An 18,239-nucleotide genomic window follows, 5' to 3' on the forward strand; every position below is an offset into this window, starting at 1 on the left:
GAGAAAGCCGGACAGACTCGGCAGGCCCAAGCGCATAGTGAGGGTCTGCTGGGAACGCCTGGCGGAGCCCTCGGCCAGGGATGTATTCAACTCCCACCTCCGGGAGAGCTTCGACCAGATCCCGGGGGATGTTGGAGACATAGACTCAGAGTGGACCATGTTCTCTGCATCTATTGTCGATGCTGCTGCCCATAGCTGCGGCCGTAAGGTCTGCGGTGCCTGTCGTGGCGGCAATCCCAGAACCCGGTGGTGGACACCGGCAGTAAGGGATGCTGTTAAGCTGAAGAAGGAGTCCTATCGGCTGTGGTTGGCTTGTGGGACTCCTGAGGCGGCTGACGGGTACCGTGAGGCCAAGCGTGCTGCGGCCCGGGCTGTGGCAGAGGCAAAAACTCGGGCCTGGGAAGAGTTCGGTGAGGCCATGGAGAAGGACTACCGGTTGGCCTCGAAGCGATTCTGGCAAACCGTCCGACGCCTCAGGAGGGGGAAGCAGTGCTCTGCCAACACTGTTTATAGTGGGGGCGGGAGACTGCTGACCTCGACTGAGGACATTATCGGGCGGTGGAAGGAGTACTTCGAGGATCTCCTCAATCCTGCCATCACGCATTCCGTGGTGGAAACAGAGGCTGGGGACTCGGGGTTGGACTCTTTCATCACCCAGGCTGAAGTCACCGAGGTGGTTAAAAAGCTCCGCGGTGGCAAGGCTTCGGGGGTGGATGAGATCCGCCCTGAGTACCTCAAGTCTCTGGATGTTGTAGGGCTGTCATGGTTGACACGCCTCTTCAACATTGCGTGGCGGTCGGGGACAGTGCCTCTGGACTGGCAGACTGGGGTGGTGGTCCCCCTTTATAAGAAGGGGGACCGGAGGGTGTGTTCCAACTACAGGGGGATCACACTCCTCAGCCTCCCTGGTAAGGCCTATGCCAGGGTATTGGAGAGGAGAGTCCGACCGATAGTCAAACCTCGGCTTCAGGAGGAACAGTGTGGTTTTCGTCCCAGCCGTGGAACACTGGACCAGCTCTATACCCTCTACAGGGTGCTCGAGGGTTCATGGGAGTTTGCCCAACCGGTTCACATGTGTTTTGTGGACCTGGAGAAGGCATTCGACTGTGTCCCTCGTGATGCCCTGTGGGGGGTGCTCCAGGAGTATGGAATCGGGGGCCCTTTATTAGGGGCCATCCGGTCCCTGTACGAGCGGAGCAGGAGTTTGGTCCGCATTGCCGGCACTAAGTCGGACCTGTTCCCAGTGCATGTTGGACTCCGGCAGGGCTGCCCTTTGTCGCCGGTCCTGTTCATAACTTTTATGGACAGGATTTCTAGACGCAGCCAAGGGCCGGAGGGGGTCTGGTTTGGGGACCAGTGGATTTCGTCTCTTCTTTTTGCGGATGACGTGGTCCTGCTGGCCCCCTCTAGCCAAGACCTACAGCATGCGCTGTGGCGGTTCGCAGCCGAGTGTGAAGCGGCTGGGATGAGGATCAGCTCCTCCAAGTCCGAGGCCATGGTACTCGACCGGAAAAGGGTGGCTTGTCCTCTTCAGGTTGGAGGGGAGTTCCTGCCTCAAGTGGAGGAGTTTAAGTATCTCGGGGTCTTGTTCACGAGTGAGGGAAGAATGGAGCGGGAGATCGACAGACGGATCGGTGCAGCTGCCACAGTAATGGGGGCGCTGTGCCGGTCCATTGTGGTGAAGAGAGAGCTGAGCCGAAAAGCAAAGCTCTCAATTTACTGGTCGGTCTACGTTCCTACCCTCACCTATGGCCATGAACTTTGGGTCATGACCGAAAGAACGAGATCACGGATACAAGCGGCTGAAATGAGCTTCCTCCGTAGGGTGGCCGGGCACTCCCTTAGAGATAGGGTGAGGAGCTCGGCCATCTGGGAGGGGCTCGGAGTAGAGCCGCTGCTCCTCCACATCGAGAGGAGCCAGTTGAGGTGGCTCGGGCATCTATACCGGATGCCTCCTGGACGCCTTCCTCGGGAGGTGTTCCAGGCACGTCCCACCGGGAGGAGGCCCAGGGGACGGCCCAGGACACGCTGGAGGGACTATGTCTCTCGGCTGGCCTGGGAACGCCTTGGGCTCCCCCTGGAGGAACTGGAGGAGGTGTCTGGAGAGAGGGACGTCTGGGCGTCTCTGCTGAGTCTGCTGCCCCCGCGACCCGGTCCTGGATAAGCGGAAGACGACGAACGAACGAACTGGACTGTTGCTCAAGACTTGAAATAAATCCCTCCATGTGTAATGAATCTAAACAATACGGGTTTTACTTAAATGAGGGATGAAAAAAACAATTGAACTTTTTCACAATATTAAAATTTTCTCACTCCTTCAGGTCATCCTCAACTATCTTACCCATATTCTAAAATGAGTACCTCCCACTTTTTATTTCCCCAAAACACCAGACATGCCTGGTGCCATTTGCAGACTAGATGACCCATTTCAGCTACAATCACTTTATTCTACAGTATGCCTGTTGCGTGTCAAAGGACGATTACATCTGCACATCACAATGACAGTGCAGCGCTGTGGTTTCTCCGGCCTCATCTATCAGAGTCTTCTCTCACCCAGAGTGTTTCTGAGCAATAACCACAAACACATATGTTCAACATGCAAAACACATCCATGCCCTGATCAGTCCATGAATCACAAACTCCTCAGAGACATTATCCAGCACCTGAAGAGCTAATTTAAATCAGTCATGTTTTCACCTTCCTTTTGATGTGGCTTTCTTATCAATGCATCATCTATGCTTGCTACAGACGTAGGAAGTAAATGCATAGATTTCAAAAATATAAAAACCACCAGACCTTTCTCATTCTACAGTAAACTTGACTGTGTTTTCAAAGAGATACACAGCTGTTCTACATATCCCGCACATTAAAGCTCACCCACCGTCTCACTGACCTACAGTAATGTGCCACGAGGAATGTACGTCGTTTTCTGTAAGAGACTGGTAGAGCTTTAAATCCGAGCAGGTCAAAACATATTCATATCATTCACTAGCAATACTAAACATGAGGTCAGTTCACTTATACTGTCAATTTTAAGAAGGTGATGGTCATTTTGACCCTTATTTTTGGTCATCTTACTAACAACTATGCACGGATACATACCTGCAAGGGAGACACTTGGTACCTTCTTTAATAATCAAGATTTAAAGCAAGCTTCTATAATCTGCTGAACTCTGTTGTAAGGAAATGTGGTCCTGCAAATCTGACGAGCATCATTCACAGTGTGGCTGCACAGTATATAGCTCCTTTATCGTTACTCCATCAGAACTGCTTGGACTGCAAAACCTGGATAGCCAACTGTACAAGCAGCATCCATTCAGGTTTTTTTGCCAGTAATATATTTGATATATCAAATATACAAAGGTGCTTGTTCAATACAACCATGTTGTTGAGATGGAAATAATCAATCATGCTTTCCAGTACCTGGATAGACTACTCACTATGAGGTTTGGAGTGAACCCGAACCAAAAAGACATCAACTTTGGTTTGTTAGTATTTGTGTAATTTATCACAAGTCATATTATCGCTACATTCAACAAAATTATTGCGTAACACATATTGTCCTACTGCCATGCAGCCTCAATTCCCACGGACACCCATAGCAAGATAACCTAGGAAAAAAATACCAGTTTCAAGGTTTTTCCACAAAAAACTTCAATGAAAATGTTTGACATCTAACTGCTTTTATTAAAAAAATTCTTACTCCTGACAACATATAGCAGTCTTGCTAGTGCGGTCTATAATATTTAATGAATGTTACCTTGTTACAAATATTTAAGCAGAGTTATAGAATAAACAGCTGCTAAATTTAATAGTAGCTTTCAACTATTTTGGAGCATTTAATCTCTTTTTGTCATTCTGCCCTTTACATAGTAGGAGGTATAGGAAGCGGTAGCTAGCCTGCAGGCAACCGCTTAACAAACTTGCTGCTCGTAGGTTACCAACTGTAGTTTTTAAAAAAGCATTACTTTAATGCGGGTGACTTGTCCTTTTCTAAATGAGGGAAATGTATAGTAACCTTCTTTAAGTCCGCTGACCTGCAGTGTGCGGCCACGGGAGTGGCAGGCGCGGCACTGGATTTCTCTGCTCCATAAAGCCAAAGAAAACCTCAGAACTTTCTCTGGCATCACATTAAAAGAAAAGTATAGAAACTGTAAAAGTGAAAATTTTAGCAATTTTGAAACCATAACTTTTTGAAACGTTGGTATACTTTAATAACAATACTAAGCATGTCCCAAGTAAAAAGTCACGCTTTGTGAAGAAAAAGAAGAAGGGGATTCATCTCTTAAAAGAGGGAGTAGCGGCAAATGTCGTATCGATAGTGTGTGCGACCCATATATGAAACCCTCAGTCCTTGACACAACCATTCTGGGTTCGAGTCCCGACCCGGATATCTCTACCGCATGTCTTCCCCCTTACACTACCCTACTTTCTGTCTGTCTACTTTAAAAAATTTTAAATAAAGGCCACTAATGCCGCAAAATACTTAACACTCTTAAAAAAGTGATGCATAAATGCATGTGAGTTTTGTAAATTAACGATTGCAACATAACTCTGGGACAAACACGGGCCTCTGCCTGTCTCTGCCAAAAAGAAAGTATAGTTCCCAGAGAAATCTGGGACAAATATGTGCCTTCAGATGGAAACATGGTCAGACCAATTATGAAGTGCTTCTCCAACTGTGCTTTCTGGACTCTCCTCTAACATGGGACATTATTAGAAGCCAATTATAATTTTTGGGATTCTTGTTGGGATGAGAGCACTGCAAGTTTGTGGGCATAATGAGGGTTTAATCATTCCCTTTTGCTCCAGAGAGAACACAAGTTTGACTTATAGCACAAAGAAAATCTTTCAACCAACAAACAAACTGCCTTGGAAAAGGCAGGGGAAAAACATATCAAAAACTGGAAGTAACATATTTTGAGATTTCAATACTTTTTCAAGACTTTGCAAAAGGCAAAAAATGAGATGGAAGAAGGAGATGAGAAACACGGAGCTGCAGAAAAGTTTGAGAAAGAGAAGAGAGAGAGAACAAAAAACATATGGATGTAATTGAGGGTTGATGAAGTGCTGATGTCATCTTCCAGTCAGGTTATCAGGCCCAAGGCAAAGCAGCTCAACAACTCAGAAAACATGCCTCTCTTCTTCAAACATATGAGAGTACAGCACAAACGCACAACATGATACAGTCCACATGCTACAACATGAGCCACAGTTGATGCTTAACGCAGCATGCTTTAGGTGTTTACTTTATCTAATCTGTAAACAGAAGGCGCTATACTCTCAAACATTAACTGTGATTAAAGATTTTCTTTGCATGTGCATACACACAAGCCCATTCTGTCCTTCCCATTAGCCTCTTTGGCGTGGCTGTACAATGACCTCATCTGCAATGGGCTGAAGTCCAGAGAAAACACACATGCTCCTAAACACACATACACACACACACAGCACTAGAGCCTGTGCAGTCCCATATAAGGACATGCTGATGATGTAATGGGCGCCATAGACTCTTACTGCGAGTTAGAGTCAGTTTGCAGAGAACTTCTCATAATGTTTGGTATTCCGGATGGAATGTCCACATCACCGGGAACACGACATTTCCGAGGATTTTAAAAAAGGACAAAGAACGACCTCCTTGTGCAGGTATGAAACAAGACACCTTGATGCCACGGTAAGATGCAAACTTTAATCATTTGCAATTGTTCCTTAAAAAACTGCTGGTTGCAGGCTAAGATGGACTGCTGACAAGTAAATAATTACTCTAAGGTTTAGATAAAGGCTCTTTTACAAAGTTAATCAAAGAGTCTAATACAAACCAAATTTTGCAGTTAAAGTTAAGTCGTGACTGAACTATCTTTAGGGAATTTAAATTTTATTTTTGAGCATATTTGCTGCCTACTAACATGCCAAATGTTCAGCTAACTATGCAATCTGCTGATGAAAATGTGCCTAACTTTCTGACCAGCCCTGCATTTCATTTAGCAAACACATTATACCCGTGGATTAAAAAGTCACATAGCACATAGCTGACTTAGATTTTTCCAACCTATATTAAAAAACCTGAAAGCACAGTCTCTGTATAAAAACAGGAAAACATGTAAAACCACATATAAGCACTTTGTTGAGCTTCAGAATGCAACACCAGCAGCAAATGGACCACGCTCACAGAGTATACAAGACTTAAATGCAGGTAAAAGATCACTAAATTGTTCTGTGTGCATTTATTTTTTTCTTTCTACTCCAAGTTCAATTTTGGTCTGCATCCAGGGAAATGTTGAGGACTGACATCTATTGATGAAAAGTAACCAGTTTGTAATTACTTCAAGAACAACGGGGAATTCCTGCCTCTCCAAGGTGCAAGTTTGGTAGTGTTCGAGGTGCACAGAGGGAGGGAGACTGGCTGCAGTGCTGTGGGTACTTCAGAGGAGAAGAACTTCTTAATTAACTAACGTTCCCTACTAAGGGACCGTCTGTCATGCGATTCAAAAGATCCTACAGATTACATGCTCACTAGAGAAATACCCTAAATTAAAGAAACATGCAGAGGTAACTGCATGTTGTGTGTGTTATGGAAAGAAACATCAGGTGTAAAGTTGTTGAGTTTCTGCAGAATTTTCAGCCAACAGCAAACTTTCACAGCATGACTGAACATCCTAGACCAATAAGGGATTTAAAGGCACACAACTGGATGAGTTATTTAAAGAAAATTAAATTAGCCTCACATTAGAGTCTGACAGTATGATGCCGTTAAGTAAATATGCCACGGTACATACACAAAGCATTTAAAACAAAAATGGTTAACGTGATCTAGGTGATTTTATTTAAAAAGAAAAACTGAAACCCAACAATTATTCTTACCCTTGCTAAAAGAAAATACCATAATTATATAACTACTGTTATACTAATATTATATACTATACAATTGATAACATTTGTTTATTTCATATTGCCCTACAACCCTTAACAAAAACACTGAATAAAACTGGAGGATCAGCCATTAACTGGATGAGATGTTTATAACGAAGTAATGATGTGGTTCTGGCTGCGGAAAAGCAAACAGGTTCTTTTACAGAACCAGAACTGTAAGGCCCCTTTTCCATTAGTACCTATTATACTCGACTTGGGTCGGCTCGGCTCTACACAGTTTGGTTCATTTGCCTTTTCGGTGTGGGTGGGTTCGTCAATGGCAAAGCGTCCCCACAGTCCGAAAAAAATAACGTGATGCGATTTGTATGTGAGACAAACACAACAATAGCCTTGACTCAGTCTACGGCTGTTGACAGACGCAGAGTGAAATTGGAGAGCCGGCAAAGGTTGCGGGCCACAAGACGAAGCACTCCAGATAAATACAGGAGAGAGAGGAAATCCATGTACAAGCTAGAGGACATGTAAGGGCAAGCTAACGCTAACTAATTCTAGCTTGCTACAGTGGATATAGTCTTGCAGAAGATGGCCGGCGTACAACGATTTGACTGTTGAAGATATCAGTTATTAAAATATGCTGTGACTAGTGTCGCCGCCCCTTACCCAATGTGGGCCGACTCACTTGTAACCACAAGCAAGCAAGCAAGCAGGTAGTAAAAATAGTACCATAACAGTTACTAAAGAAACAACCTTAAAAGCGAGTAGAGCCGTACCAAACCGTGTTGAGCAGGGACTAGTGGAAAAGGGGCATAAAAGAACTTCCGCTAGCACCAACCCTGCTCAAGCACTGGAACCCCTTTGGTGGTAAAGCCCAATAAGAAGCCAAATCTAGGCTCTCTAAACATAAAGCCCAACTTATTAACCCGCAAATATCACCCATTGAGTTACACTATAAAAGCAGAACAGTAGAAGGATATTCTGGGCAATAAGCACATTAAAAGGTACTAAATTTAACTGATATTTATTCTATATTTTCCAAATATTGTTTCAAGCTTTTATTTCTGAAAAGAAAGCAATTAGATCAGGTCATACATTTTTGTTAAAAATATTTGTGGAAATACCATGATACACTGGTATTTTTACTCAAGGCTTTTATACAATGATCAATTCATACCGGTAGATGCCTTACCTTGATACAGACAACTGGTCTATAAGCCTGTCTGAAATATGTGTATTTGTCCCTCTACAGACTCAAATACCACACAATCAAGAGAGAGAAGAATGAAAGAGAAATATCAACTCTAAGAGCCATTAAACAAGCTAAAAGCTTTTGTACTACTGCTTGCAACAGAGCAACAACATTTAAGTGAGGTGGTGGGAGAAGAGACGTAAAAATCAAGGATTTGACTGCCACCACCATTCAAACTGAGAAGCAGGCGTTACAACCCAGTGTAAAGGAGGAGCTAACATTTCTGCATCTTGAGGCGAAGCCGCTCAACCGAGTTTCCATGACGGCCCCGAGCCTGCTGACAGAGGTGGAGGTGCTGAGGAGGAGGGTGGTAGAAATGGAGGGGAAAGACGAAGAGCTGATACGGATGGCGGACCAGTGTCGAGACCTCGACCACAGACTAGCAAACGAGATCAGGCACTGCCGTGGTTTAAAGTTTGAGGTAGATAAGCTCCACGGCCGAATCTGTGAAATGGAGAGAATGGAGGAGGCTTTGGGCAAAAGCAAACAGGAGTGTAGTATTTTGAAGAACAGCTTGGGGAAAGAGAGAGAGTTCAGCAACATGATGTCTGGGGAGCTTAATGCTCTTAGAATAAGGGTGAGAGAGCTAGAGGCTGTTGAGGGTCGACTAGAAAAGAGTGAAATAATTGTCAGACAAGACCTGGGCAAGCTCCGAGCACTGACTGCAGCTCTGGTGGAGGACAGGAAGAGTATGGCAGAGAAGCTCCGACAGGCAGAGGAAAAAATCAGTAAGAAAGAGAGCAAGAAAAATGAGCATGGTAATTTGGCAATGATGGCAGAGAGGCTGAGAGAGGAAAGGCAGCTGGCACTAAGATCTAAGGAAGATTTAGAAGAGAAGATTAAGGACATAATAATGCAAAAGGATGAGCTCCGAGACAGACTAAAAACCGAGGAGGAGAGGAACAGGGATCTACAGAGTAAAATAACCACAATGAAGAAAAAGTTAAACCTGTTTGAGAACAGGAAAGAAAAAGAAGAGAAGTACACAAGCAACACTGCCAATTTGTGTCAAACGGAGGACAACAAAGTTAAAGAGCTGACTAAGGAGGTTGATGAGCTGCAGAAGAGACTCCAGAATAAGGAGGTCCTGAAGGCAGAACTGCTGAAAGTGGAGGAAGATTTTAGAGCCCTGGAGAGAAGGCTGAACGATGAAAGGAGGAGGTCACAAGCTTTAACAGAAGAGCTAGAGGAGGCAAAGAAGGAGCTTTCCAGCTACAAGCATGGGGAAAAGGAGGAGATCAACCAGGAGCATCTACTTCTTTGCCATCTTCAGAAAGAACAGGTGAAATCCAGACTCCTAACCAGAGAAGTAGATACCCTAAAGGAGAAACTCCAGAAGCTGGTGGGGACAGAGGAGTCAATCTGCAAGGTCCAGATGAATCAGTCAACACTGCAGAAAAAACTGACCCAGCAGGAAGCCAAGAACAAAGAGATGGCCCAGCAGGTGGACAAGCTGACGAGTGAGCTCAACAGTTATAGACAAATCAAGAACTGGACATCTGCTGCCAACAAACACTTCTCAAACCTTCATCAGACCACCAACGAAGTGCAGACTGAACCTGAAGAACACCTTGTTTCAGACCACAACATGCAGAGTAGGAGATTAAATAAAGTAAACACAGACAAGCATCTAAACCACAACACTGATGTCACAAACAGAGAAAGCACTTTTGTCAGCAGCATTGACAGCTTCAACACTGCAAATGACTCCATGAACAACCATTCAGAAGTGGATATGCAAACAGTTAATGGAGAGGTGATGATGCTGACACACACACCAGGGCAGCCCTTGCAGATTAAAGTTACACCACATCATATGATCAGCACAGCCACGCTCGAGATTACCAGCCCTTCTGGAGACACCAGCACTACCGCCACCCCAATGAGTGGGACTTCCTCAAAGCAGAGAATTACCATTATTCAGAGCTCAAGTTCACCTGTGGTTAATTCCAAGAGTCCTTCTTCAAGTTCTGACCGTACTCTCTCCCCAGTCAATGGAACGTCCATCTCGCGGGTGTTGAGTCCAAAATCATCCCGCTCTGTTACACCCGACAACAACAATTCACCCATTCAGATTGTCACAGTCAGGACATGTTCTCCAGAGCCAACAGAAGCTGCAAATCCGGCCATCTTCTGCAAGACTCCCGAGAGGCCACACAGCTGGCAGCATCAAAGGTCTAACAGCAATGACACAAGTCCCAGTATCATCACGACAGAGGACAGTAAGATCCACATCCATCTGGGAAGCCCATATATCCATCCTCTGAATGGTATGACCCAAAGCATCCCACCGCCTGTTGGGCCGTACTACCTTCGGCATGAGCAAAGGACTCAAGTAATCGCCAACGGATGTCACGTGAAAGGTGTTGGCAAGATCACAAGCAGCATCACCATCTCCCCTGCTAATGCTCATGCATCACACTCAAACATCACCGTTAGTGGTCTTTGTGATTAGGAGCAAAGAAATAATTTTATGCTTTTTTTCTCATATAACCATTATAGTCTCTCAGAAGTGCCTTTGGTAAGTCAATTTAATAGTATTTAGAACCTTTAAAAGTATTTTAATTGTAACTTGCACACCTGTCAGTAACCACATATGCAATGCAATTATTGTAACTCCATGTTCCATTGCAAATTATTTTCTTAAAAATGAAATGTTTTTTTCCTATTGGATTAATTTTGTGAGTATTTTCAGAGATATTTGGATAACTTTTGAGTTTAATACAGAACAGTCATTCAAGTTAGTATGGAACAAATAAAAAAGCAAATGAAAGTCTCTTTATTAAATTTACAAGAGCAGAAGAAATGTCTGATGCTGCCAAATGAAATAAATTAATCAATCTAGTTTCTCTGCATTACTGGATTCATTAGGTCTAGTCATGGGTTGGTTACTGGAATCCAGGGAAACCAGGGTTTTGAAAGTTTACAGGTTTTGAAACAACAAATTTATTAAATCGTAATCTCCCTAAAGTTTAAAGCCCATTTAATGAAAAATCAGGGAATACATCATGGTGACAACAGTTATTTTTAGCTATTTCAGGTACAGAGCCCTTCCCCCACCTGTTGCTGTGCACTGCGTGTCAACTGGCTGAAAGACACAAAACCTTTTTATTTTTTTTAAAGACTTTACAACAATTTTCTCTTGAATAGGACAAATATAAATAGGGCCATACTAAAAATAAATCTGGTAGAAACTGCCTGAACAGTTAATATCAGCTTGTTATGTACTTGTTACTCTACTATATGATAGGTTCTACCATTTAGCAGCACTAACAAAAACTGCTGCTCGTCTGTTCCAAATAAAAGCAGTGAGATTGTGTTGTACACTTCCGTTTCAAATATCTGTAAGTACTGGGAAATTGTGATATTTGCACGCAAGGCTACTGTACTGTATGAGTCTCATATAGGCCCATGCCTAATAAAGACAAAAGAAGCAAAAAGAATTGAGACCTACAGCATTTTGCAATCAGACTTACAGCATTTTGTTTCAAAGAGCACTGACAAATGAATATGGGTAAGACAGGATGACAGTCAGCGTAAAGAGTCACAGAAAGCTTATATCTTTAATGATATCTTCCCTCTCCATGTGGTATTATGGGCGTGACGTATGGTCATACCAGGTTCACAAGGAGAAATCAGCTATCCCTTAGCTGAAGTGAAACAATATAAATTCCTTGCATGAAAAACAAAAAGCTTTCAAAAGAAAAGCCGGACAAAAGTCTACCCATGATATTGCTGATCTAAGAAGCTACAAATATATACAAGCATAATTTAGGTAGGTGAATCTAACTGTACATATTCACATGTGTTAATAAATTAAGATGAATTATCCAAAAATGCAATGAAGGATGCATGGCAATGATGTTCTTTTTGCTAATGCTTTTCCAATACAGATTTCCGGTTTTCTTTAAGGTCTGACCTGCCAATTCCAATTTTGACAGATTTAGATTTTTCCCCTTTCTTTCTAAGGAGTGCAACAAATGAAATAGTAACATGTGTTGCAAATTCTGTGATATCGGTAGTAATAGTTTTTAATCCAACAGAGCACAGACAAGCATCTAAACCAAAGCTGCATATAAATCAATGCTTATATTCCTAACCAGTTTTGATTAAATTCCAAAATGTTTTCTTGCAATCAGAACATGTCGATGCGCAAAACAAAGCACGAAATACGTGATAGCAGGTGATGCATTCAACGGCTAAAATTCTGGGTGTTCTTAGTTTTAATTCACCAAATGACATGGAAATAAAAATTTAAAAAATCAGATTTTTCCTTATATGACCTGCCAATCACTGATCAGAAGTGACCAGACCTGGCACCCTTTCAACATTATATAAAAATGTAACAAAAAAGTACAATAGAAATGCTAAACATAAATCTGACAGTAATATTGTTTACCTAGAAAGCTGCGTGTATATTTACTGGCATAATTTATGGAATTACATGGAATCGAATGTATTAAAATATTTAAAAGGTCAATCATAAATAAGGAAATATGGCAAAGATATTCCTGTTCTAAATGGCTGTTTGAGAATATATAGTGTTGTGTTTATATTTATATCTGAATGATAATAAATATACAGACACTTCTTAATATTACATTTACAACATACCTTGACTAACTCAGCGTGAGATTGCCTGTTTTTTGTGTATTAATGCCATTTTGCAGCAATTGTGTTATTTTTGGCGTTTTGTATGTGTGACATCAAATATACTTTATGCATTAAACCACCCTGAATATAAAAACACGTCTCTTTTTTTTGTCTACTCGTCTGGACTCTCATCTTTCTAGAATCTCCTCACAACACAGCATCACTCAGCTGTCCAGCACAATCAGGCCGATCGTCTTTAAACTACATGGCTGCCATCTATTGGTATGCAGCGAGCATGCGAGTGATGCAAGAAGTAGCCGCAGGGAACCTCCTGTGTTTATGTATGAAGTTTAACGTGCAGAGAAGAATCCGAGCACGAAGATCTGCGTGGAATACATCCAACTCTGAAGTTCAAGAGAAGGTGGAGGACACGAGAAACGACATTAAGAGAAACTTGCATAGTTCATGTTAGCCTTAACTGCAAAGACCCAGAGCCAACACGTGTTTACCTCTACTTATAAACACTTGTGCTACCAGCGTTTCTGAGTAGCTTGTCGCTATATTTAGCCACATAAAACGCAACTGTACTCCCTGTTTTCCACGTGTCGCCTACCTACGTTACATGCTGATAAAAACTAGAGTTAGCATTAACTATAAGCTAACGTTAGCCTCTGGATAACAGTTTTCTCTCGACGGCAGGAGCCAGCTGGGACGCCAATTCAGCTTAGACACACCATAAATATAACATACGAATGAATCGACAAGTTTAGATCATTACCTTTATGCTTCCACCAATCGTCGCCCAAATCGTCTCCCATATTGTCGAGTTAAAAATCCTCCCAATCCGAATAGACCGCTAAGAAAGCATGTCAGCGGTATGTTCACTGCAGCTCGGTGAAAACTGTTGACGTGCTGTTGGAAAAAGGAAATCTCACAGTAAAAACATTGTTTGGTAATGTAAGCAATAGATTTAGTAAATTATCAAAGTCATACCATAAAAACTGTCAGAAATTCATACTTAAGATTGGACAGAAACACTGTTAATTAGGCGAACTTGCGGATAGTAAACGTTGCAGGCGTTTTTTCTGTGTAGAAAATCTCTTACGTCACAAAAGTAATTTATCAGAAGTCTATGTAACGGGTAACAGGTAAATTACTTAGAGACCAAGCTTTAAGAAAATCAGGCATTAACTGATGTAAATCTGAATCAAATAAAGTAGTAAGAGTATGATTTATAGAGCTAAAGTGGAACACATTCAAAGCCTTATAGTATGTGAGACAACATAAATAACCTTACCAAGTCTTGTGATCAACATGTACATTTCTGTTTTAAAAAAAAACAAAATACTGATTTTTAAGTTTACCAAATTGTGATTGCAATTTGCAAAAGTATTCCAAACCTTTTTCATATTTTGTGCCAACTACAAACTTCAGTTTATTTCATGGGGATTTTATGTGATACTTCTACACAAAACAGTGCATAATTGTGAAATAAAGGAGATTGATTGAATTTGTTTTTTATTAAATTTGAAAAGTGTGGCTTATCTTTATTTTCAGCTCCCTTTACACTGAGAACCTTAAATAAATCCCGTTGTTCTCTGAAGGCCTCAGATGCTTGTTAGAGAACACTAGAAAACAAACAGTGTCATAAATATAAAGCCCAAGTAACAAACCAGGGAGGTCAGGAATAAGGTTGGGAAACAGTTTAAAGCAGGGTTAAGTAATAAAGCAACATTGTAAGCTTTTAAAATTCAGTCTAGACAAAATATAAAAAGTACACCTTTTAGGTTTTTATTTGATTTGTTAAATAAATAAAATCTTGTATCATTGTTCTTCAACTTCACCTTTAAATACTACTTTGTGTTAGCCTATCACATAAAACACCAATAAAATATTAAAGTTTGTGGTTGTTGTTTGACAAAATGTGAAAAAGTTCAAAGGGTGTGAATACATTTTGCAGAGGACTGTCAATATAACAAAATTTCAAGACTCTATTTTCAACACAAGACAATTGTGTTACCACATGAAGTCCAAATTGTACTTCACGTTACTTTAGAAGATAACAAATATGTAAATGTATGTTTTTCTGTGCAAAAGGTTGAGTCAATTTTAATAACTACTTGGCACAATGTTGCTAAATCATATTCTGATTGTCCAAAAATCTATACTGCAGCATGATGAAATAGACATATAGATAGAAAAATAAACACACAAATCACACTTCTGAAGTGCAAATACTTGCGGCTAGAGGTCAGCTACTATAGTGTCCAATATTTAATGTTATTTGAATTTTGGCTATGTCTTTGCTCTGAGCATATTCAGACAATAACCAAGAAACAGGTTATGTGTGCAGCACAGTGTTCCTGTAGCTATGAAAGCAGTACAAGTTTGAAATAAGTGATATTACAGCCTCACATCAAGGAAATACAGGTCCTTCTCAAAATATTAGCATATTGTGATAAAGTTCATTATTTTCCATAATGTCATGATGAAAATTTAACATTCATATATTTTAGATTCATTGCACACTAACTGAAATATTTCAGGTCTTTTATTGTCTTAATACGGATGATTTTGGCATACAGCTCATGAAAACCCAAAATTCCTATCTCACAAAATTAGCATATCATTAAAAGGGTCTCTAAACGAGCTATGAACCTAATCTTCTGAATCAACGAGTTAACTCTAAACACCTGCAAAAGATTCCTGAGGCCTTTAAAACTCCCAGCCTGGTTCATCACTCAAAACCCCAATCATGGGTAAGACTGCCGACCTGACTGCTGTCCAGAAGGCCACTATTGACACCCTCAAGCAAGAGGGTAAGACACAGAAAGACATTTCTGAACGAATAGGCTGTTCCCAGAGTGCTGTATCAAGGCACCTCAGTGGGAAGTCTGTGGGAAGGAAAAAGTGTGGCAGAAAACGCTGCACAACGAGAAGAGGTGACCGGACCCTGAGGAAGATTGTGGAGAAGGGCCGATTCCAGACCTTGGGGGACCTGCGGAAGCAGTGGACTGAGTCTGGAGTAGAAACATCCAGAGCCACCGTGCACAGGCGTGTGCAGGAAATGGGCTACAGGTACCGCATTCCCCAGACCTGGGCTACAGAGAAGCAGCACTGGACTGTTGCTCAGTGGTCCAAAGTACTTTTTTTGGATGAAAGCAAATTCTGCATGTCATTCGGAAATCAAGGTGCCAGAGTTTGGAGGAAGACTGGGGAGAAGGAAATGCCAAAATGCCAGAAGTCCAGTGTCAAGTACCCACAGTCAGTGATGGTCTGGGGTGCCGTGTCAGCTGCTGGTGTTGGTCCACTGTGTTTTATCAAGGGCAGGGTCAATGCAGCTAGCTATCAGGAGATTTTGGAGCACTTCATGCTTCCATCTGCTGAAAAGCTTTATGGAGATGAAGATTTCATTTTTCAGCACGACCTGGCACCTGCTCACAGTGCCAAAACCACTGGTAAATGGTTTACTGACCATGGTATCAATGTGCTCAATTGGCCTGCCAACTCTCCTGACCTGAACCCCATAGAGAATCTGTGGGATATTGTGAAGAGAACGTTGAGAGACTCAAGACCCAACACTCTGGATGAGCTAAAGGCCGCTATCGAAGCATCCTGGGCCTCCATAAGACCTCAGCAGTGCCACAAGCTGATTGCCTCCATGCCACGCCGCATTGAAGCAGTCATTTCTGCAAAAGGATTCCCGACCAAGTATTGAGTGCATAACTGTACATGATTATTTGAAGGTTGACGTTTTTTGTATTAAAAACACTTTTCTTTTATTGGTCGGATGAAATATGCTAATTTTGTGAGATAGGAATTTGGGGTTTTCATGAGCTGTATGCCAAAATCATCTGTATTAAGACAATAAAAGACCTGAAATATTTCAGTTAGTGTGCAATGAATCTAAAATATATGAATGTTAAATTTTCATCATTACATTATGGAAAATAATGAACTTTATCACAATATGCTAATATTTTGAGAAGGACCTGTAGCTACAGATAGATGTCAGAGGACACTGAGGGGTGCACCAGCCTCTGTGTGCTGATGGAATGACAGCGAGCCAACTCATTGCTTAGTGAACAATGGGATGGGACCATCAGCAGGTCACAGGGCAGGTAGCATCAATGTTCTCATCTGTGGGGAGTCTCTCTCTTCAGTAGGCTGTGTGTGGGGTGGAGAAGATCTGTAAACGCACTGCATATCAGTCACATGACCTCCACCAGAACAAGCTTAGGGCTGCCTGGCACAGTTGTTGTGTCTTGCTGCTAGAAGGTTCAGGGTTCGTACCCTGGCTTGGGGTCTTTCTCTATGGAGTTTGCAGGTTCATCTTGTGCATCCGTGGGTTCTCTCCGAGTGTGTGTGTGTGCATGGTTGTTTATCATGTATGTCCCTTTTTTTAAGCATCATTTTTTCCAATGCTTATAACTGCAAGAAGTGTGTGGCATCTATTCATTTGCAAATCCACCTTCTTGATGTTACCAAGCTGGTGAGTGAGGGGCAGACTGGGACTGTCCACTCTAGGCATGTTGAAAGGTCTTCATACTTTTAGCCAAAAGCCATAGACAGGTGAACAGTGCCAGAGAGCATGGAGGTAGTCATCAGGTAAATCAGATGAGAAAAAGTCACACAGGTTTTGAGGTCATGGGGACAGTGGTGACAACGAGGTAGAGTTAGAGTGCATGGCATCACTGACTGTAAAATACCAGAAACTCTTAAAGAAAAATCTATTGGTCTTTCCTCGGAAGCTGAAAATTGGCCACAATTAGAGATTTCACCAAAATAATCATCCAAAAACAAAAGGCCAAATGAACACATACATGGTTCACAAAACCAATATTCTCCCTTAACAATTTCAGTCCTCCCAGCTAAATCACCCAAAAAGCCTGTGGGGTGAGCTGACAAGAGAAAAAGACTGGAAAGTTAGTCAAAGATTCCTCTCTGTTTGCTCCAACTTTGTAAAAAAGGTAAAGGAGAAGCTCTCAGTGTTACTTATGTGGCCTTTGTGTTGGTGAACAGAGCAGTAAAGATGCTTGTTATAGTTTGTAGAATGTGTCCAATTTGAAGCAAATCTTTACATCCTCTCTCATTAAGGTTTCTGCTGGAAGCTCCTTTTTCCAACGCAGAGGTATGGGAGAAGAAAGGAGGAAGATTTGTTTGGAAGACTGCCCTCCATTCTGCAGCTGTAGCGAGGAGGGACAGATCCCTTGGGTGTAATTGCACGTTTTTTTGTTTTTCTGTCGGAATAACACATTTCTGGTTGAAAGAGGGCATACGATGTTTGATTAAAGCTTTATTGTGAAAAAAGAGAACAGAATGATTACTGTGGAAATTACAAAGGGCTCAAAATGCTTCTTCTGCTAGTGTTGCCATGAAAATGGGAGGGAAAAAACAAAAGAAGGAGAGAAAAGAAGGATGTATTTAACACAATGTGCTATGGTCTGCAAACTTTCAGTAAGGACAATGGACTCTAAATGGCAGCTTTGTTTGTAATTAAGAATAATTCCTGTAAAACTCTGGGCTCTGA

General features: G+C 42.0%; 2 protein-coding genes across 5 annotated transcripts in view; one reads left to right on the top strand and one right to left on the bottom strand.

The window, feature by feature from the left end:
- Positions 1 to 13,848, bottom strand: part of cmss1 (cms1 ribosomal small subunit homolog) — a 37,626-nt gene extending 23,778 nt beyond the window's left edge. The window contains exons 1-2 of one of the 3 annotated variants that reach the window (XM_047370098.1): positions 13,703 to 13,848; positions 13,488 to 13,621 (exon numbers count right to left, since the gene is read on the bottom strand). In XM_047370098.1, coding sequence (XP_047226054.1) covers positions 13,488 to 13,527 — 40 coding nt within the window. In that variant the 5' untranslated portion in view covers positions 13,528 to 13,621; positions 13,703 to 13,848. Of the gene's footprint in view, positions 1 to 13,487; positions 13,622 to 13,702 lie in introns of those variants that run through there. The other 2 variants (XM_047370099.1, XM_047370101.1) reach the window with 2 other exon arrangements.
- Positions 5,494 to 12,863, top strand: LOC124871095 (filamin A-interacting protein 1-like). 2 transcript variants are annotated; one of them, XM_047370095.1, is made up of 2 exons: positions 5,494 to 5,646; positions 8,117 to 12,863. In XM_047370095.1, the coding sequence occupies exon 2, from the start codon at positions 8,376 to 8,378 to the stop codon at positions 10,569 to 10,571; it is 2,196 nt and encodes a 731-aa protein (XP_047226051.1). In that variant the 5' UTR covers positions 5,494 to 5,646; positions 8,117 to 8,375; the 3' UTR covers positions 10,572 to 12,863. The 2 variants fall into 2 exon arrangements, with proteins under 2 accessions (XP_047226051.1, XP_047226050.1); XM_047370094.1 differs by having other exon boundaries at positions 5,517 to 5,674.
- Positions 13,849 to 18,239: the final 4,391 nt, after the last annotated feature.

Source organism: Girardinichthys multiradiatus, chromosome 7 (genome assembly GCF_021462225.1).
Source record: "Girardinichthys multiradiatus isolate DD_20200921_A chromosome 7, DD_fGirMul_XY1, whole genome shotgun sequence".
Taxonomy (NCBI): domain Eukaryota; kingdom Metazoa; phylum Chordata; class Actinopteri; order Cyprinodontiformes; family Goodeidae; genus Girardinichthys; species Girardinichthys multiradiatus.